At 46.4% G+C, this 19,789-nt stretch overlaps 1 protein-coding gene across 15 annotated transcripts in view; it reads right to left on the bottom strand.

Moving 5' to 3' along the window:
* Nucleotides 1-1,933: 1,933 nt before the first annotated feature.
* TSPOAP1 (TSPO associated protein 1) overlaps nucleotides 1,934-19,789 on the bottom strand; it is a 941,658-nt gene continuing 923,802 nt past the window's right edge. For 10 of the 15 annotated variants that reach the window (XM_063956204.1, XM_063956202.1, XM_063956206.1 and 7 more), the window contains 2 exons: nucleotides 11,369-11,482; nucleotides 1,934-3,084 (listed from right to left, as the gene is read on the bottom strand). In XM_063956204.1, the coding sequence (XP_063812274.1) occupies nucleotides 2,881-3,084; nucleotides 11,369-11,482 (318 nt within the window). In that variant the 3' untranslated portion in view covers nucleotides 1,934-2,880. Of the gene's footprint in view, nucleotides 3,085-9,500; nucleotides 9,553-11,368; nucleotides 11,483-19,789 lie in introns of all 15 variants that reach the window. The other 5 variants (XM_063956210.1, XM_063956209.1, XM_063956211.1 and 2 more) reach the window with 5 other exon arrangements.

Below are 19,789 nucleotides of genomic sequence, written 5' to 3'. Positions count from 1 at the left end.
TGCTTGACTGCAGATATCTCAGATTCCTGGAAATAGATTTCTTAGCTTTCAATGGGATATAAAATTAGAGAGTCCCACCTGTCAGGAGGTACTGCGGACTTGCGGATCAGAGATCAGGAACCAGAGCAATCCACCAATAGAATTATAAAACTGCATATTAGGAGTGTGGAGCTGGAGCAGGGACCAGCTGCTGGACGGCTCATAGCTCTGATTCTGGGCAGAGTAGAGACAAGCTGCCAGTGTCCACTGAAAGGGGAGAGTTACAGCTTTTGGAGTATATCCTCAGAAAAACTCTAAGTGAGACAGAACCCCCGATATCAGGGTGGGGGAGCAATTAACAGGCTTGGATGGGGACCATTGCTTTGAAGTCGAATATCTCCGGTTCCTCACGGCCGATTTTCAAAAATCTGGTACCGTTGGAAAGAGGGGACCCTTAGCTATCAGCCTAGGGCCCTTATACTCCTGGGGCCCTTGGGCAAGTGCCCATAGAGCCCATATGAAAAGACGGCCCTGACTACACCACCCTGTAAGCTACACAAACTCTCCCCATTTGGGAAGCAAAGCGGGGGTTGATATTGCTAACTGGGAGCACAGTGCGCTTTCATAGCTTGTATGGTGCACCGCACGCTAGTCACAGCACTGCATGGCAAAGAAGAGAGTTTAAAACAGAAGCCGACATAGGAGAGATCCCAGGTACTGGAGCTCATCGGCACAGCGTCGCAGCCAGCTGAGTTAGATACATTGCCCTGGGAACTTTCTGCTGTCTCACTGGAGCAGCACAACACTACCAGTAAAAAAACACAAAAAACCCTGTTTCTCTATAACTCCTTGGCGCCCCCTCAAATACTGCACCCGGGGCGCATGCCCCCTTAGCCCCTCTAAAAAATGGGTGCCACCACAGTGCCAGATAAATATATGCCCCCAGTGCCAGATACATATACGCCCCCAGTGCCAGATATGCCCCCACAGTGCCAGATATGCCCCCGATGCAGATACACATGTCCCCACAGAGCCTCCCACAGTGCCAGATATGCCCCCGATGCAGATACACATGTCCCCACAGAGCCTCCCACAGTGCCAGATATGCCCCCACAGTGCCAGATATGCCCCCGATGCAGATACACATGTCCCCACAGTGCCAGATATGCCCCAAGTGCCAGATATCCCCCAGTGCAGATACACATGCCCATACAGTGCCAGATATGCCCACACAGTGCCAGATATCCCCCAGTGCCAGATATGCCCCCAGTGCAGATACACATGCCCATACAGTGCCAGATATGCCCACACAGTGCCAGATATGCCCCAGTGCAGGTACACATGCCCCCACAGTGCCAGATATGCCCCCAGTGCAGATACACATGCCCCCACAGTGCCTCATATGCCCCCAGTGCAGATACAGATGCCCCCACAGTGCCTCATATGCCGCCACAGTGCCTCACTCCCCCCAAAAAAACAAACAAACCCAAAGCGCTACTGTGAGGGGAAGGAGAGCGCAGCGCGCGCCTCTCCTACCCCTCCATCGGCGATGTGTATCTTCAATTCGGCGCCGGCCTGTGAGCCAATCAGAGGTCGCGGACCGGCAGCCAATCAGGAGTCTAAGCTGCCGGTCCGCGACCTCTGATTGGCTCACGGGCCGCCGCAGAATTGAAGATACACACCGCCGCTGGAGACCTGCGGCTGTGAGGGTGGTGTGTCGGGCAGCGGTGGCCGGGAGCGCATCGAGCCGCATGCGGAGGATGAAAGAGCCGCATGCGGCTCGAGAGGCGCGGGTTGGCCACCGCTGATATAGTCAAAATCGCAAGTAAATATAGTCAAAATTGGTGGTTCTGGGCTCTGGGGAGTTGGCCTACAGTCAAAACTAGCCTACAGTCAAAATCTCATCGTGTGTATGCACCTTAAGAATTAAACAAAAATGACAAGAAAAACGAAATGTAGTGAAAATATACTTTATTATAATAAAATGTATTTGCGTTTGTAAACAATGAACATGGTGTAACACCAATGGGTGTCACTTAACATTTCCAAACATTTTGTGGGCAGAAACACAAACCTTCAAAACAATGTTTTTTTTCTTGTTTCAAACATGCACAAAAAATAACATGAAAAATGCTGGTCACAATTACATAGAATAATGGCTCTGATGTTGGGAGGGGATAATAACAAAATGGACAATAGAATAAAACACTCTCCAAGTCGCTATGTATACATCACTGTCTTCAAAGCAACATCTTACTTATCTGCTCGCAGCAGTAGAACATTTGTAAACAAGTAAAATGTTTAACCAGATAAAATAAGGCAAAGGAACATTCAGATTTTTTTTCCAACATGCACACAACATAACAAAGCTATTTTCCTTAAAAAGGGTAAGCGCTATCAAGTCTCACTGAGGTTGCTAGTTTGGCGTTTATTCTCTCCCATATAGAGTTGAGGAGCTGGGCCAGAAATACTATTTTCTGAGCATCGCTTCCCAAAACGTGGCATAAAAAGTTGAGGAGAAAAGACAGTGCAAACATTCCTTGTTGTCCTAAAAGGCATGGTCACTTATCAAGTGCACATAAGAGGGATACGCTTGCCAAATCCAGGCTTCAAGTTCCCTGTTGCAGCTCTTACTGTATTTCATCAGTGCGTACAATCAGTTTGGCGTCCTCACTATGTTTTCAGACACGCTCCATGTACATTCATCGTTGTATCTTGCTGTCACAGACATTAAGAATCTTTTCACAGACCATTTAACAATAAATACTATTTACAAGTGGCAATGCTGACCAATGCCGGAAGGGCCAGCGGATGGACGGTAAGGAACAGAAGCTGCGCACTGTTTCCATATGATGACGTGGTATTATTGCTGTATGACAGCTTGGACATGCCAGGCCATAGTTACAAGTTCTTTCCCGTGGAGCCTAGCTTTTTAAAGAGTTTCCTCCCTTTAGAGAAGAAGCTTTTCTTTTTCTTAGTATAGGTGATCCCTTGATACAGCTCGGTGGTTTCGGAGGATGTCTCCTTTGATTCAACTGCTGAGTCACTGGAAATAGATTCATTCAGAGGGGAACATGGCTGGTCAATGTCAACATCAAAGCTAAACTACAAAAAAAGCAAAGAAAAAATGAACACACAAAAAAAAAAAAGATTTTACTCACCGGTAAATCTATTTCTCGTAGTCCATAGTGGATGCTGGGACTCCTTAAGGACCATGGGGAATAGCGGCTCCGCAGGAGACTGGGCACAACTAAAGACAGCTTTAGGACTACCTGGTGTGCACTGGCTCCTCCCTCTATGACCCTCCTCCAGACCTCAGTTAGGATACTGTGCCCGGAAGAGCTGACACAATAAGGAAGGATTTTGAATCCCGGGTAAGACTCATACCAGCCACACCAATCACACCGTATAACTCGTGATACTATACCCAGTTAACAGTATGAAATATAACTGAGCCTCTCAACGGATGGCTCAACAATAACCCTTTAGTTAACAATAACTATATACAAGTATTGCAGACAATCCGCACTTGGGATGGGCGCCCAGCATCCACTACGGACTCTGAGAAATAGATTTACCGGTGAGTAAAATCTTATTTTCTCTGACGTCCTAAGTGGATGCTGGGACTCCGTAAGGACCATGGGGATTATACCAAAGCTCCCAAACGGGCGGGAGAGTGCGGATGACTCTGCAGCACCGAATGAGCAAACTCTAGGTCCTCCTCAGCCAGGGTATCAAACTTGTAAAATTTAGCAATGTGTTTGACCCCGACCAAGTAGCTGCTCGGCAAAGTTGTAAAGCCGAGACCCCTCGGGCAGCCGCCCAAGAAGAGCCCACCTTCCTCGTGGAATGGGCTTTCACTGATCTAGGATGCGGCAATCCAGCCGCAGAATGTGCAAACTGAATCGTACTACAAATCCAGCGAGCAATAGTCTGCTTTGAAGCAGGAGCACCCAGCTTGTTGGGTGCATACAGGATAAATAGCGAGTCAGTTTTCCTGACACTAGCTGTCCTGGAAACATAAATTTTCAGGGCCCTGACTACGTCCAACAACTTGGAATCCTCCAAGTCCTTAGTAGCCGCAGGCACTACAATAGGTTGGTTCAAATGAAAAGCTGATACCACCTTAGGGAGAAACTGGGGACGAGTCCGCAATTCTGCCCTATCCATATGGAAAATCAGATAAGGGCTTTTATATGACAAAGCCGCCAATTCTGACACACGCCTGGCCGAAGCCAAGGCCAACAGCATGACCACTTTCCACGTGAGATATTTCAAATCCACGATTTTTAGTGGCTCAAACCAATGTGACTTTAGGAAATCCAACACTACGTTGTGATCCCAAGGTGCCACTGGAGGCACAAAAGGGGGCTGAATATGCAGCACTCCCTTAACAAATGTCTGAACATCAGGCAGTGAAGCCAGTTCTTTCTGGAAGAAAATCGACAGAGCCGAAATCTGGACCTTAATGGAACCCAATTTTAGGCCCATAGTCACCCCTGACTGTAGGAAGTGCAGAAAACGGCCCAACTGAAATTCCTCCGTTGGGCCTTCCTGGCCTCACACCACGCAACATATTTTCGCCATATGCGGTGATAATGGTTTGCGGTTACTTCTTTCCTAGCTTTAATCAGCGTAGGGATGACTTCCTCCGGAATGCCCTTTTCCTTCAGGATCCGGCGTTCAACCGCCATGCCGTCAAACGCAGCCGCGGTAAGTCTTGGAACAGACAGGGCCCCTGCTGCAGCAGGTCCTGTCTGAGCGGCAGAGGCCATGGGTCCTCTGAGATAATTTTTTGAAGTTCTGGGTACCAAGCTCTTCTTGGCCAACCCGGAACCACGACTATAGTTCTTACTCCTCTCCTTCTTATTATTCTCAGTACCTTGGGTATGAGAGGCAGAGGAGGGAACACATACACCGACTGGTACCCCCACGGTGTTACCAGAGCGTCCACAGCTATCGCCTGAGGGTCCCTTGACCTGGCGCAATATCTTTTTAGCTTTTTGTTGAGGCGGGACGCCATCATGTCCACCTGTGGCCTTTCCCAATGGTGTACAATCATTTGGAAGACTTCTGGATGAAGTCCCCACTCTCCCGGGTGGAGGTCGTACCTGCTGAGAAAGTCTGCTTCCCAGTTGTCCACTCCGGGAATGAACACTGCTGACAGTGCTAACACATGATTTTCCGCCCATCGGAAAATCCTTGTGGCTTCTGCCATCGCCATCCTGCTTCTTGTGCTGCCCTGTTGGTTTACATGGGCGACCGCCGTGATGTTGTCTGACTGGATCAGCACCGGCTGGTGTTGAAGCAGGGGTCTAGCCTGACTTAGGGCATTGTGAATGGCCCTTAGTTCCAGAATATTTATGTGTAGGGAAGTCTCCTGACTCGACCATAGTCCTTGGAAGTTTCTTCCCTGTGTGACTGCCCCCCAGCCTCGGAGGCTGGCATCCGTGGTCACCAGGACCCAGTCCTGTATGCCGAATCTGCGGCCCTCTAGAAGATGAGCACTCTGCAGCCACCACAACAGCGACACCCTGGCCCTTGGAGACAGGGTTATCAGCCGATGCATCTGAAGATGCGACCCGAACCACTTGTCCAACAGATCCCACTGGAAGATCCTTGCATGGAACCTGCCGAATGGAATTTCTTCGTAAGAACTACCATCTTTCCCAGGACTCGCGTGCATTGATGCACCGACACCTGTATTTGTTTTAGGAGGTCTCTGACTAGAGATGACAACTCCTTGGCCTTCTCCTCCGGGAGAAACACTTTTTCCTGTTCTGTGTCCAGAACCATACCCAGGAACAGTAGACGCGTCGTAGGAACCAGCTGCGACTTTGGAATATTCAGAATCCAGCCGTGCTGTTGTAGCACTTCACGAGATAGTGCTACTCCGACCAACAACTGCTCCCTGGACCTGGCCTTTATAAGGAGATCGTCCAAGTACGGGATAATTATAACTCCCTTTTTTTGAAGGAGTATCATCATTTCGGCCATTACCTTGGTAAATACCCTCGGTGCCGGGGACAGACCAACGGCAACGTCTGGAATTGGTAATGACAGTCCTGTACCACAATTTTGAGGTACTCCTGGTGAGGAGGGTAAATGAAGACATGCAGGTAAGCATCCTTGATGTCCAGTGATACCATGTAATCCCCTTCGTCCAGGCTTGCCATAACCGCCCTGAGCGATTCCATTTTGAACTTGAACCTTCGTATATAAGTGTTCAAGGATTTCAATTTTAGAATGGGTCTCACCGAACCGTCTGGTTTCGGTACCACAACCATTGTGGAATAGTAACCCTGGCCTTGTTGAAGGAGGGGTACCTTGATTATCACCTGCTGGAGTACAGCTTGTGAATTGCCGCCAGTACTGCCTCCCCTCGAGGGCAGCAGGCAAGGCTGATTTGAGGTAACGGCGAGGGGGAGTCGCCTCGAACTCCAGCTTGTATCCCAGTGATACTACTTACAGAACCCAGGGATCCACCTGTGAGCGAGCCCACTGGTCGCTGAAGTTCCCGAGACACGCCCCCACCGCACCTGGCTCCACCTGTGGAGCCCCAGCGTCATGCGGTGGACTCAGAGGAAGCGGGGGAAGATTTTTGATCCTGGGAACTGGCTGTCTGGTGCAGCTTTTTCCCTCTTCCCTTGTCTCTGTGCAGAAAGGAAGCGCCTTTGACCCGCTTGCTTTTCTGAAGCCGAAAGGACTGTACCTGATAATACGGTGCTTTCTTAGGCTGTGAGGAAACCTGAGGTAAAATTTTTTCTTTCCCAGCCGTTGCTGTGGATACGAGGTCCCAGAGACCATCCCCAAACAATTCCTCACCCTTATAAGGCAGAATCTTCATGTGCCTTCTAAAGTCAGCATCGCCTGTCCACTGCCGGTTCCCTAATACCCTCCTGGCAGAATGGACATTGCATTAATTCTGGATGCCAGCCGGCAAATATCCCTCTGTGCATCCCTCATATATAAGACGACGTCTTTAATATGCTCTATGGTTAGCAAAATAGTATCCCTGTCCTGACAGGGTAATAGACCACGCTGTAGCAGCACTATCCATGCTGAGCCAATTGCAGGTCTCCATATAGTACCTGAGTGTGTATATACAGACTTCAGGATAGCCTCCTTCTTTTTATCAGCAGGCTCCTTCAAAGTGGCCGTATCTTAAGACGGCAGTGCCACCTTTTTTGACAAACGTGTGAGCGCCTTATCCACCCTAGGGGATATCTCCCAACGTGACCTATCCTCTGGCGGGAAAGGGTACGCCATCAGTAACTTTTTAGAAATTACCAGTTTCTTATCGGGGGAACCCACGCTTCTTCACACACTTCATTCACTCATCTGATGGGGGAACAAAACACTGGCTGCTTTTTCTCCCCAAACATAAAACCTCTTTTTTTTTTTTGTGGTACTTGGGTTAATGTCAGAAATGTGTAACACATTTTTCATTGCCGAGATCATGCAACGGATATACCTAGTGGATTGTGTATATGTCTCAACCTCGTCGACACTGGAGTCAGACTCCGTGTCGACATCTGTGTCTGCCATCTAAGGTAGCGGGCGTTTTTGAGCCCCTGATGGCCTTTGAGACGCCTGGGCAGGCGCGAGCTGAGAAGCCGGCTGTCCCACAGCTGTTACGTCATCCAGCCTTTTATGTAAGGAGTTGACACTGTCGGTTAATACCTTCCACCTATCCATCCACTCAGGTGTCGGCCCCGCAGTGGGTGACATCACATTTATCGGCATCTGCTCCGCCTCCACATAAGCCTCCTCATCAAACAAGTCGACACCGCACACACACAGGGAATGCTCTGACAGAGGACAGGACCCCACAAAGCCCTTTGGGGAGACAGAGAGAGAGTATGCCAGCACACACCAGAGCGCTATATATACACAGGGATTAACACTGTAACTGAGTGATTTTCCCAATAGCTGCTTGTATACACAATATTGCGCCTAAATGTAGTGCCCCCCCTCTCTTTTTTACCCTATGTAGTCTGGAAACTGCAGGGGAGAGCCTGGGAGCGATCCTTCCAGCGGAGCTGTGAGGGAAAATGGCGCCAGTGTGCTGAGGGAGATAGCCCCGCCCCTTTTTCGGCGGACTTCTCCCGCTTTTTTGTAGGTATATCTGGCAGAGGATTTTACACATATATAGTCTCTGAATATATTATGTGTAGTTTTGCCAGCCAAGGTACTTAATATTGCAGCCCAGGGCGCCCCCCCCCCCCCCAGCGCCCTGCACCCATCAGTGACCGGAGTGTGAGGTGTGCATGGGAAGCAATGGCGCACAGCTGCAGTGCTGTGCGCTACCTTGATGAAGACCGAAGTCTTCTGCCGCCGATTTCCAGGACCGTCTTCTTGCTTCTGGCTCTGTAAGGGGGATGGCGGCGCGGCTCCAGGAACGGACGATCGAGGTCGGGCCCTGTGTTCGATCCCTCTGGAGCTAATGGTGTCCAGTAGCCTAAGAAGCCCAAGCTAGCTGCAAGCAGGTAGGTTCGCTTCTTCTCCCCTTAGTCCCTCGTAGCAGTGAGTCTGTTGCCAGCAGATCTCACTGAAAATAAAAAACCTAAATTAAACTTTCTTTTTCTAGGAGCTCAGGAGAGCCCCTAGTGTGCATCCAGCTCAGCCGGGCACAAGATTCTAACTGGAGGAGGGTCATAGAGGGAGGAGCCAGTGCACACCAGGTAGTCCTAAAGCTTTCTTTAGTTGTGCCCAGTCTCCTGCGGAGCCGCTATTCCCCATGGTCCTTACGGAGTCCCAGCATCCACTTAGGACGTCAGAGAAAAGCGTATACGAGTTATTCTATAAACAACCCTGTTGCTGAACACATTGACATAGAAAAGCGGAAATATAAGAGAACTCAGCCTATAGTGTATCTTCAGTTAAATATCATTATACAGATCACAACATATCAAAACCGATGATAATTAAGCTGCCCAGTCAATATTCCTTGTTGCCTTTCAATAGGAAACCTCCTAGTAGTTATTTTCCCAGCATTTACCAGCCAAGACCAATCACCAGAAGGGCGTAATCCCAAAATACGCTTCAATTTAACATTATCCAGACAGTATCTTGAATACAGCATTTCTATGTTTTCAACTGGATGAGTTCTCTCCACTGTACTGGTGTCCGGTGTGCAATTACAGAACAGACACATTTACGTTTCTATGCATGGTAAAACAAAATCAGGGAAGACCCTTTAAGTGCACGCTTCTAGTTCTGCTGCAAATACCAATTCAGTTATACCAGGGCATTGCTCAGTTACTGTAGTTACAGAGTGACTCTCCCACACTCTGCGTCTTTATTTCTATTTTATATTTTTGTGCACATATTTATATTACATTAGTATAAATAGGATTGTCATGCTGTGCATATACATTGTCTGCTAGTCATCATGCTACAACAATCACTAAGACATTGAGGAAGACAAAAGGGTGTGACTACACCAACTACAGGGAAGGGAAAGCAGTGCAAAAGATCTATGCTTATTTACTAGTGCTGGGAAAGGCGTTCTCACTTACATGAGTCTGTCCCTTTCTGTCTAATCTATCACTTGGGTCTTCTTCTCAACCTCTGTCGGCCCCAAGAATGAAACATGCAGGCACAAAGAGATACATGTAACACAAATTATACTAAAAGCAGCACCATTACACAAGAACAACTGCTGCACACATATATATGGGACACTGTATCCCCTGCTATAAATGGTACAGCTGCTAAGTCACCAAGGAGTTCCAGGACCTCACCCGGCTTCATGCTAAGTGCATCTATCCACATAAGAGGATTCCTAGGTGACTTTGGAGATCAGAAATAACTTACTGTGCAATATTAGTTTAGCAAGTCTTACAAACTAACACTGATATGGTGTGATTAGAACTGGCTGATTCGACTCAATAACATATATTTATAGGATTTTAGATGTTATTCCTACATGGTTATTACAAACTGAATTGAAAGCTTGATTTGCTTTATAGTGTTATCTTTACTAGTAATAGCTTACACTGAACAGAATTCATTGGAATGAACTGAAAAACAAAACAAAGATACAGTAGAAAAAGTTTTTAAAACTAATAAAAATTTAGAGTAGGAGAGTGTTTTCATTGAACCTTTCCATACACAATATGCACATGGAACTAAAAGGATGCTTTACAAGGAACAAATGGAAGAGAAGAACTTTCATAGACCATCAGTGCTGTTTTGCAGACAACATGTAGTCGCCATTAGCTTAAAGAAACAAGAAGCGACTTTATCCTGAAAACTTCTTTTCCCACATTATTTTTTCGTCAGTAAAGAAGCTGATAATATGCAGCAATTTGATACTGCTAAAAATTCTAGATAGCATGGGGATTAGGAAATCATACTAACTAGTCTGTTTTCAGAATCAGGGCATTGTTATTTAGAATCACAGAGCCCAGTAAAGCATAAAGTAAAGATTACTCTGGATTTATTCTCTAGGATTGTTTAGAAAGGACAATATATAGTAATTTTGAAAAAACAAAACTATCGCTTGCTCTCTCTCTATGTATATATTAAATGTGTCTTTATAATAATTAAAAGTGGTATCAATATAAATCTGATAAGTTATCAAACAGATTGCTGCTATAAGCAAAATAAATACATTAAATCCAACTATAAAACAAAGAGAATTGAAAATTAGTTTTCCTGTGGTTAAACGCATCATAAGTGACATTATTCTGTACGTATAGACGAACCTAATCAGAAACCAGGCCGGGGAGTCAGTACAGCATTTCCTGGTTGGAGGTTACCAATCAGAAATGTCCCAGCATGAAGTCTCAGCAGGAACCAATGACCTGAGGTCTACTAGTGTAAAGGTGGGTACACAATATCCAATAACTACCTAAGATCTGACAGAGTGATTATCGGATGTACACACTAAGCAATGTCTATCTCAGCGCGTACCTCTTCAGTGGGATTGGGAGGTCTGGAACAAAATCAGCACAACAGATCCTGGACCTCCTGATCTGACCATTGCAAGATCATTTGAAACAGTTTAGCGCCAATGTTCCGGCATACATACGATACAATTATCTGTTCTGCCTGACAATTTCACCTATATTGACATCAAGATATTTCTACTGATATAAATGCACTATAGTGTGCTCCCTTATTTTTAAACAAATATACAGTATATGCACGTTTACATGTTGCAGAAGATTAAAAGAAAACCAACAAAAGAGATGTCTCAATAAACTGGCAGTGATGGATAGCTAGTTACAGATAAGAGATAGAACATTGTGAAATAGTGTACAGTTGTCTAATACTTGTTTAATTGTATCAAGCAATCGAACTGACAGTACTGTCACAAAAATAATAATACTACTACTCTAGAAATAAGCCAATGATAAAGACCATTCTTAGCTGCTCTCACCTCCTTGTCTCCTCTTATACGAGCTGTTCCTTGAGAATTTGCTTCTTCAGTTTGAGTCTGAGAAAGCTCTAAGTAATTAGATGGTACCAGTCCTCTTTGACCATTTAGTTCACCCTGTTCATAAAAAAATGAATCATTCAAGTTTAGAGTGAAAAACTTTCAAACAAATAACATGTGAAGCAATAGACATTGAAAGGTCATTCCACATCAGCTTAGTATTTTCAATTACTTAATTATTTTAGGTTTCACAATTTTAGTATCACAATGTGGAACACAAATCTTCAATTTTCATGTCGTCTCACATAGTTTTACAATTATAAAGATTTACAATTTTCATGCATGAATATAGAAAACCAAAATGTTCTCATCTAAGGAGTGAGATATTTAAATAAAAAAAATAAAAAAACAAACAAACAAAAAAGACGACATTTTAAACGACTTTGACAGGCTTTACCTTGATATACCAAATAACTAGGTTTTAGGAAGTTACAATTTCAAGGTATTAAACTCAAAATGCAAGAATAGAGTAGTTAATCAGGATGAAGTCTGCATGACAGGGGAAACACGTTGATGACAGAGGGGAGGGGGACAGTGATTGCCATACCACCGATTACACCCCTCATGTTTGCCGGCAAACTACTCCTGCTATTTCTCTTACGTCCTAGAGGATGCTGGGGTCCATTTTAGTACCATGGGGTATAGATTGTTCCGCAGGAGCCTTTGGCACTTTAAGACTTTTCAACAGTGTGAACTGGCTCCTCCCTCTATGCCCCTCCTCCAGACCCCAGTTTAGAAAATGTGCCCGGGAGACTGGATGCACACTAGTGGAGCTCTACAGGGTTCTGCTAGAAAAAGACTTTGTTAGTTTTTTTATTTTACAGGGAAGCTGCTGGCAACAGCTTCCCTGCTTTGTGGGACTTAGGGAGGGAAGTAGGAACCAACTTCTCAATTAGTTAATGGTTCTGCTTCCGCTGACAGGACACCATTAGCTCCTGAAGGGTACTGAACACAGACCAAGCCTGACCAGCGTTCACTCCCACAGCACTGCCGACACCCCCTAACAGAGCCAGAAGTCAGAAGGCTGGTGAGTATATTACCGGAGTCCTGCAGAGAGGGGTCCTCCGGTCATCGTTGGCGGCAAAAAAGGTACAGTGCAGCGGATGAAGCTGCGCGAGCATGCATCTCAAAACACACTGGGTGCAGGGAGCGGAGGTGGGCACCCTGAGCTGCATGGAAAATCCTTACTCTCACTGGCAAAACGGTAAATACATGTATAGCCTCTGACTTACAAACCCCAGCCAGTATAAAAATCATTGTAGCTAAGGCAGGAAGGCGGGAATCTCCTCAGACTTGCCAGACACTCACTCTGCCATTTTCTCATGCAGGGTCACAGAGAAAAGCTGACAGACACTGTTCCTCCTCATAATACTGAAACAAGTACCAGGGTGTTATAGAGGGGAGGGGGGCGGAGTGTTTATTACATTAGGTGAGAGTGCCTAATATTGAAATAAAGCGCTGAAGGTTTTGTATAATAAATATACATATACAATTCTCTTCATATAGGGCGCAGTGTGTGAACTGGCAAATCTCTCTGCGTTTCTCTGACAGATTTTAGTGTGGGTCTGTCACCGATAGCTCCCCTGTATGATTGTGGTGTGAAAGTGCACATTTGTGACGTGTCAGACAATGGAGAGAGCTCTTCCCCTGAGGAAGCCATTTTAGATACGCAGGAGTGTAATGTGGTGGACCTTCCCTCACAGAAGGAGCCAGAGTGGGTGAGAGAATGACAAAGTAATATGTCAAAGCTTTCTAGAAAATTCTCTGAGACTGAACAACAGACAAAATATTGGAGAAAGTCAGTGGAGGATGTACTATTTTCTGATCCCTGCACGTCATCCACACGGGACCCCTCAAGTTCCCAAAAGAGGTCACTTGCGCAGATTATGCAAGGTGACAGTCACATATTCCGACACAGATGTCAACACTGGGGATTTGAAAGGGGTGGATCCCAAATTAGCAAAAAGCATTCAATGTATGATAGTTGCTATTAGGGAGGTGTTAGAGATTACAGATTCAACACCTGAACCTGAGGAAAATGCTTATTTTAATTTAAATAAAAAGCAGGTGATAACTTTTCCTCCTTCAAAGGAATTGAATACATTCTTTGAAAATTCCTGGTCTACCCAGAAAAGAAATTTAATACAGGTTGAGTATCCCTTATCCAAAATGCTTGGGACCAGAGGTATTTTGGATATCGGATTTTTCCGTATTTTGGAATAATTGCATACCATAATGAGATATCATGGTGATGGGACCTAAATCTAAGCACAGAATGCATTTATGTTTCATATACACCTTATACACACAACCTGTAGGCAATTTTAGACAATATTTTTATAACTTTGTGCATTAAACAAAGTGTCTACATTCACACAATTCATTTATGTTTCATATACACACAGCATGAAGGTCATTTAATACAATATTTTTTAATAACTGTGTGTATTAAATAAAGTTTGTGTACATTGAGTCATCAAAAAACAAAGGTTTCACTATCTCACTCGCATTCAAAAAAGTCCGTATTTTGGAATATTCCGTATTTCGGAATATTTGGATATGGGATACTCAACCTGTATTCCTAGGAGAATACGTTTGGCGTACCCTTTCCCTGAGGAAGACAGGAAAAGGTGGTAGACACCTCAGTTTCTAGGTTGTCTAAGGAAATAATTTTACCTGCCCCAGGGTTGGCTTCATTAAAGGAGCCTGCTGACAGTAAGTTAGAGACGACCTTAAAGTCCCTTTATATGGCTACCGGAATGTTACTCAGGCCCACCATGTTGGGTTATTAGGTTCCAAATCTTCAGCTATGGTGGTTTCAGCTCACAGAGCACTGTGTATTCGCCAGTGGAATGCAGATGCAGAATCAAAGAGGAATATTGAAGCGCTCCCCTACAAAGGTGAGGCGCTATTTGGGGACCAGCTGGATGTCATGATTTCGACGACTACCTCAGGTAAATCAGCATTTCTCCCTTATGCAACGGCACCTGCAAAGAAAGCATATCATTCGCATACGATGCAGTCCGTTCGGCCCAACAAACACAAAAAAAGCCAAAGGCACCCCCTTTTTCGCAGGAAGAGGGCGGGGAAGAGTTAGGAAACCTACAACTGCACCAGGATCGCAGGAGCAGAAGTCAGCCGCTGCTCCTGCTAAAACCACAGCATGACGCTGGGGCTCCCCTATGGGAGTGCGCTCAGATGGAGGCATGCCTACAACTCTTCAGCCAGATCTAGGTACAATCAGATCTAGATCCTTGGATACTATAAATAGTATCCCAAGGTTACAAGTAAAAGTTTCAAGATCTCCATCCATGCCGATTTTTCAAATCAGCCTTACCAGTTTCTGTTCAAGACAGAAGAAATTTACTGGAAGCAATACAGAAATGTCAGGAAAAAGTAATTACCTTAGTTCCTGGGCTACAACAGGAAACAGGATTTGATTCAAGCATGTTTGTGGTTCCGAAGCCGGATGGCTCGGTCAGATGATTTTAAACCTAAAATCGCTGAACCTTTGTCTAAAAAGATTCAAAATTACTGAGAACAGTAATCTCCAGCTTGGAGGAAAGGAATTTATGGTGTCGGTGGACATCAAAGATGCTTATTTGCATGTTCCCATTTACCCTCCACATCAAGCATATCTAAGATTTACGGTTCAGGACTGCCACTACCAGTTCCAGACATTGCCATTCGGACTCTCCGCGGCACCGAGAGTATTCACCATGGTGATGGTTCTCCTTCGCAAGAAAGAAGTCAACACAATTCCTTACCTGGACGATCTCCTGATAGAAGCGAGATCCAGGAAGAAGTTAGTGCAAAACATTGCACTATCTCTGACGGTGCTTCAACAGCACGGTTGGATCATACACCTTCCAAAATCACAATTGGAACCCACAATGAGGTTATCATTTCTGGGAATGATACTGGACACCGAGGTACAGAAAGTATTTCTACTGGTGGAAAAGGCTCTGGAGATCCAGAGGATGGTGAAACAAATATTGAAACCAGCACACGTGTCGATTCATCAGTGCATTCGCCTGCTGGGGAAGATGGTAGCGGCCTACGAGGCTCTACAATATGGGCAATTCCATGCCAGGCTGTTCCAGTGGGATCTACTGGACAAGTGGTCCGGATCGCATCTACACATGCACCAGAGGATACTCCTGTCAATGAAAGCCATAATTTCTGTGGTGGCTACAAAGTTCTCACCGCCTGGAGGGACGCAGGTTCGGGATTCAAGCCTGGATCCTAGTGACCACGGATGCAAGTCTCCGAGGTTGGGGAGCAGTCACGCAAGGGGAAAGCTTCCAAGGAAGATGGTCAAGTCAATAAACACTTCTTCACATAAACATTCTGGAGTTGAGGGCTGTTTACAACAGCCTTCATCAAGCGGCACACCTTCTTCAAGGTCGTCCCATACAGATCCAGTCAGACAATGTAACAGCGGTAGCTTGCATAAACCGTCAGGGAGGAAAGGAAAGCAGAGCTGCAATGGCAGAGGTTACAAAAATACTCCTCTGGGCAGAAAGACAAGCAAGAGCTCTATCAGCAATCTTTATTCCGGGAGTGGACAACTGGGAAGCATACTTCCTCAGTAGCACGATCTCCATCCAGGAAGTATTTGCGGAGGTAGCAAGTCGTTGGGGCATTCCTCAAGTAGACATGATGGCATCTCGTCTCAACAACAAGCTTCAGAAATATTGTTCCAGGTCGAGAGACCCACAAGCAATAGCAGTGGATGCACTGGTGACCCAGTGGGTGTTCCAGTCAGTATATGTGTTCCCTCCACTTCCACTAATACCAAAATCATAAGAAGAACAAAGGTTCGGGCAATTCTCATTGTCCCAGACTGGCCAAGGAGGGCTTGGTATCCAGATCTTCAGGAGTTACTGATAGAAGATCCTCGGCTTCTTCCTCTTCGAGAGGACCTGCTTCAGCAGGGGCCGTTGGTTTATCAAGACTTACCGCAGCTAAGTTTGGCGGCATGGCTGTTGAGCGCCAGATCCTAGCCCGAAAGGGTATTCCCAACTAAGTCATTCCCACACTTATTCAGGCCAGGAAAGGAGTAACGTCTAAACATTATCATCGCATTTGGAGAAAATATGTATCTTGGTGTGAATCCAAGAATTCTCCAACGGTGGAGTTTCAATTAGGACGTCTTCTCCTATTTCTACAGGCTGGTGTGGATGCAGGGTTAAGATTGGGATCTATCAAGGTCCAAATTTCGGCTTTGTCCATTTTCTTTCAGAAACAGTTGGCTTCCCTTCCTGAGGTTCAGACTTTCGTGAAGGGGGTTCTGCGCATCCAACCTCCATTTGTGCCTCCTGCGGCACCATGGGATCTTAATGTGGTGTTGCAGTGCCTTAAATCATATTGGTTTGAACCTCTGCAAGAGGTGGAGTTGAAGTTTCTCACTTGGAAAGTGGTCATGCAGTTGGACTTGGCATCAGGCAGACGAGTGTCTGAATTAGGGGCTCCATTATATCCAATGGTGGGAACTTTGCGGTCAGCGGTTGACCGCGAGGTTATGTGGGGTCACCCTCACGGTCAACCGCTGACCGCAAAGTTCCCACCATTGGATATAATGGAGCGCCTATGCGCTACATTGTATATCGAGTGCGCCACCTGACAGCTCAGACGCACACAGCCAATTAGGAGAGTGCCACGACGTGGCGCTCCCTGATTGGCTGAAGAGACCCTCTTTTGCAGCAGTCACGGGGGTCCCGGCAGTCGGGGAAAGGGGTCCCATGTGTAAACATGGGACCCCTTTCAGTACGTGGATCGTGTTCGTCGTTTTTTTTTATTTTGCCAAGTACGTGGATTACAATCAAAGAAGAGGACCGATCTACCCCGGATTGTTGTGAGTATAATTTTATTTACAGGTACCCCGTGGATTCTACGTGGAGAAGGGGACCGACTCGTCGTGTCAACATAGGTAAGTATGTGTGTATGTTGGTGTGCATGTATGTAATAAAGTTATACTGTCACGGTGTGTGTGTACTGTTTTTATTTGGGCATTTTTTTTTGTAGTAGAACTACAGGTACCAGCGGGCCAGTTCCCCCCCGCATGCTGGTACTTGTGGTTCTCCAAGTACCAGCTTGCGGGGGAGGCTTGCTGGGACTTTTAGTTCTGCTACAAAAAACAATCTTCTTTTTTTTGACACAAGGCTATCAGCCCCCCATCCACTGCCCTTGGATGTGGGGGGACAGCCTCGGGCTTCACCCCTGGCCCTTGGGTGGCTGGAAGGGAGGGGGCCCTTGATTTAAGGGGTTCCCACTCCTCCAGGGTACCCCGGCCAGGGGTGACTAGTTAGTGATTTAATGCCAGGGCCGCAGGGACCTATATAAAAGTGTTCCCCGGCTGTGGCATTATCTCTCTGACTAGTGGAGCCCGGTGCTGGTGTGAAAAAATAAGATTTTACTCACCGGTAAATCTATTTCTCATAGTCCGTAGTGGATACTGGGGACTCCGTAAGGACCATGGGGAATAGCGGGCTCAGCAGGAGACTGGGCACTCTAAAGAAAGATTTAGTACTATCTGGTGTGCACTGGCTCCTCCCTCTATGCCCCTCCTCCAGACCTCAGTTAAGGAAACTGTGCCCGGAAGAGCAGACACTATAAGGAAAGGATTTTGGAATCCCGGGTAAGACTCATACCAGCCACACCAATCACACCGTATAACTTGTGATACACTTATCCAGTCAACAGTATGAACAACAACAGGGCATCAACAATGGATGCCAACAGAACATAAACTATTATGAAGCAATAACTATGTACACGTATTGCAGAAAGTCCGCACTAGGGACGGGCGCCCAGCATCCACTACGGACTATGAGAAATAGATTTACCGGTGAGTAAAATCTTATTTTCTCTAACGTCCTAGTGGATGCTGGGGACTCCGTAAGGACCATGGGGTTTATACCAAAGTTCCCAAACGGGCGGGAGAGTGCGGATGACTCTGCAGCACCGAATGGGCAAACTCAAGGTCCTCCTCAGCCAGGGTATCAAACTTGTAGAATTTTGCAAATGTGTTTGAACACGACCAAGTAGCAGCTCGGCAAAGCTGTAAAGCAGAGACCCTTCAGGCAGCCGCCCAAGAAGAGCCCACCTTCCTTGTGGAATGGGCTTTCACTGATTTTGGATGCGGCAATCCAGCCGCAGAAAGAGCCTGCTGAATCGTGTTACAGATCCAGCGGGCAACGGTTTGCTTTGAAGCAGGAGCCCCCAACTTGTTGGGGGCATATAGGATAAACCGCGAGTCAGTTTTCCTGACTCCAGCCGTTCTGGCTACATAAATCTTCAAAGCCCTGACTACATCTAGTAACCTGGAATCCTCCAAGTCACCGCAGTAGCCGCAGGCACTACAATAGGTTGGTTCAAATGAAAAGATGACACCACCTTTGGCAGAAATTGGGGACGAGTCCGCAATTCTGCCCTGTCCATATGAAAAACCAGATAAGGGCTTTTGCATGACAAAGCCGCCAATTCTGACACACACCTAGCCGAAGCTAAGGCCAATAGCATGACCACCTTCCACGTGAGATACTTTAGCTCCACGGTCTTAAGTGGTTCAAACCAGTGGGATTTTAGGAAACCCAACACCACGTTGAGATCCCAAGGTGCCACTGATGGCACAAAAGGGGGATGAATATGCAGCACTCCCTTAACAAACGTCTGAACTTCAGGAAGAGACGCCAGTTCCTTTTGAAAGAAAATGGATAGGGCCGAAATCTGGACCTTTATGGATCCCAACTTCAAGCCCATAGTCACTCCAGACTGTAGAAAGTGCAGAAATCTGCCCATTTGGAATTCCTCTGTAGGGGCCTTCCTGGCCTCACACCAAGCAACATATTTTCGCCATATGCGGTGATAATGCTTTGCTGTCACGTCCTTCCTAGCCTTTATCAGCGTAGGAATAACTTCCTCTGGAATGCCTTTTTCCGCTAGGATCCGGCGTTCAACCGCCATGCCGTCAAACGCAGCCGCGGTAAGTCTTGGAACAGGCAGGGCCCCTGTTGCAACAGGTCCAGTCTGAGAGGCAGAGGCCATGGGTCCTCTGTGAGCATTTCTTGCAGTTCCGGGTACCAAGGCCTTCGTGGCCAATCTGGAACAATGAGTATTTACTCCTTTTCTTCTTACGATTCTCAGCACCTTGGGTATGAGAGGAAGAGGAGGAAACACATAGACCGATTGGAACACCCACAGTGTTACCAGGGCGTCCACAGCTATCGCCTGAAGGTCTCTTGACCTGGCGCAATACCGTTGTAGCTTTTTGTTGAGACGGGACGCCATCATGTCTACCTGTGGCAGTTCCCATCGATTTGTAATCTGAATGAAGACTTTGTGATGAAGTCCCCACTCTCC

This window comes from Pseudophryne corroboree, chromosome 2 (assembly GCF_028390025.1).
Source record: "Pseudophryne corroboree isolate aPseCor3 chromosome 2, aPseCor3.hap2, whole genome shotgun sequence".
Taxonomy (NCBI): Eukaryota; Metazoa; Chordata; class Amphibia; order Anura; family Myobatrachidae; genus Pseudophryne; species Pseudophryne corroboree.
The sequence above is the reverse complement of the archived record's forward strand: the minus strand, read 5'-3'. Positions and strand labels throughout refer to the sequence as shown.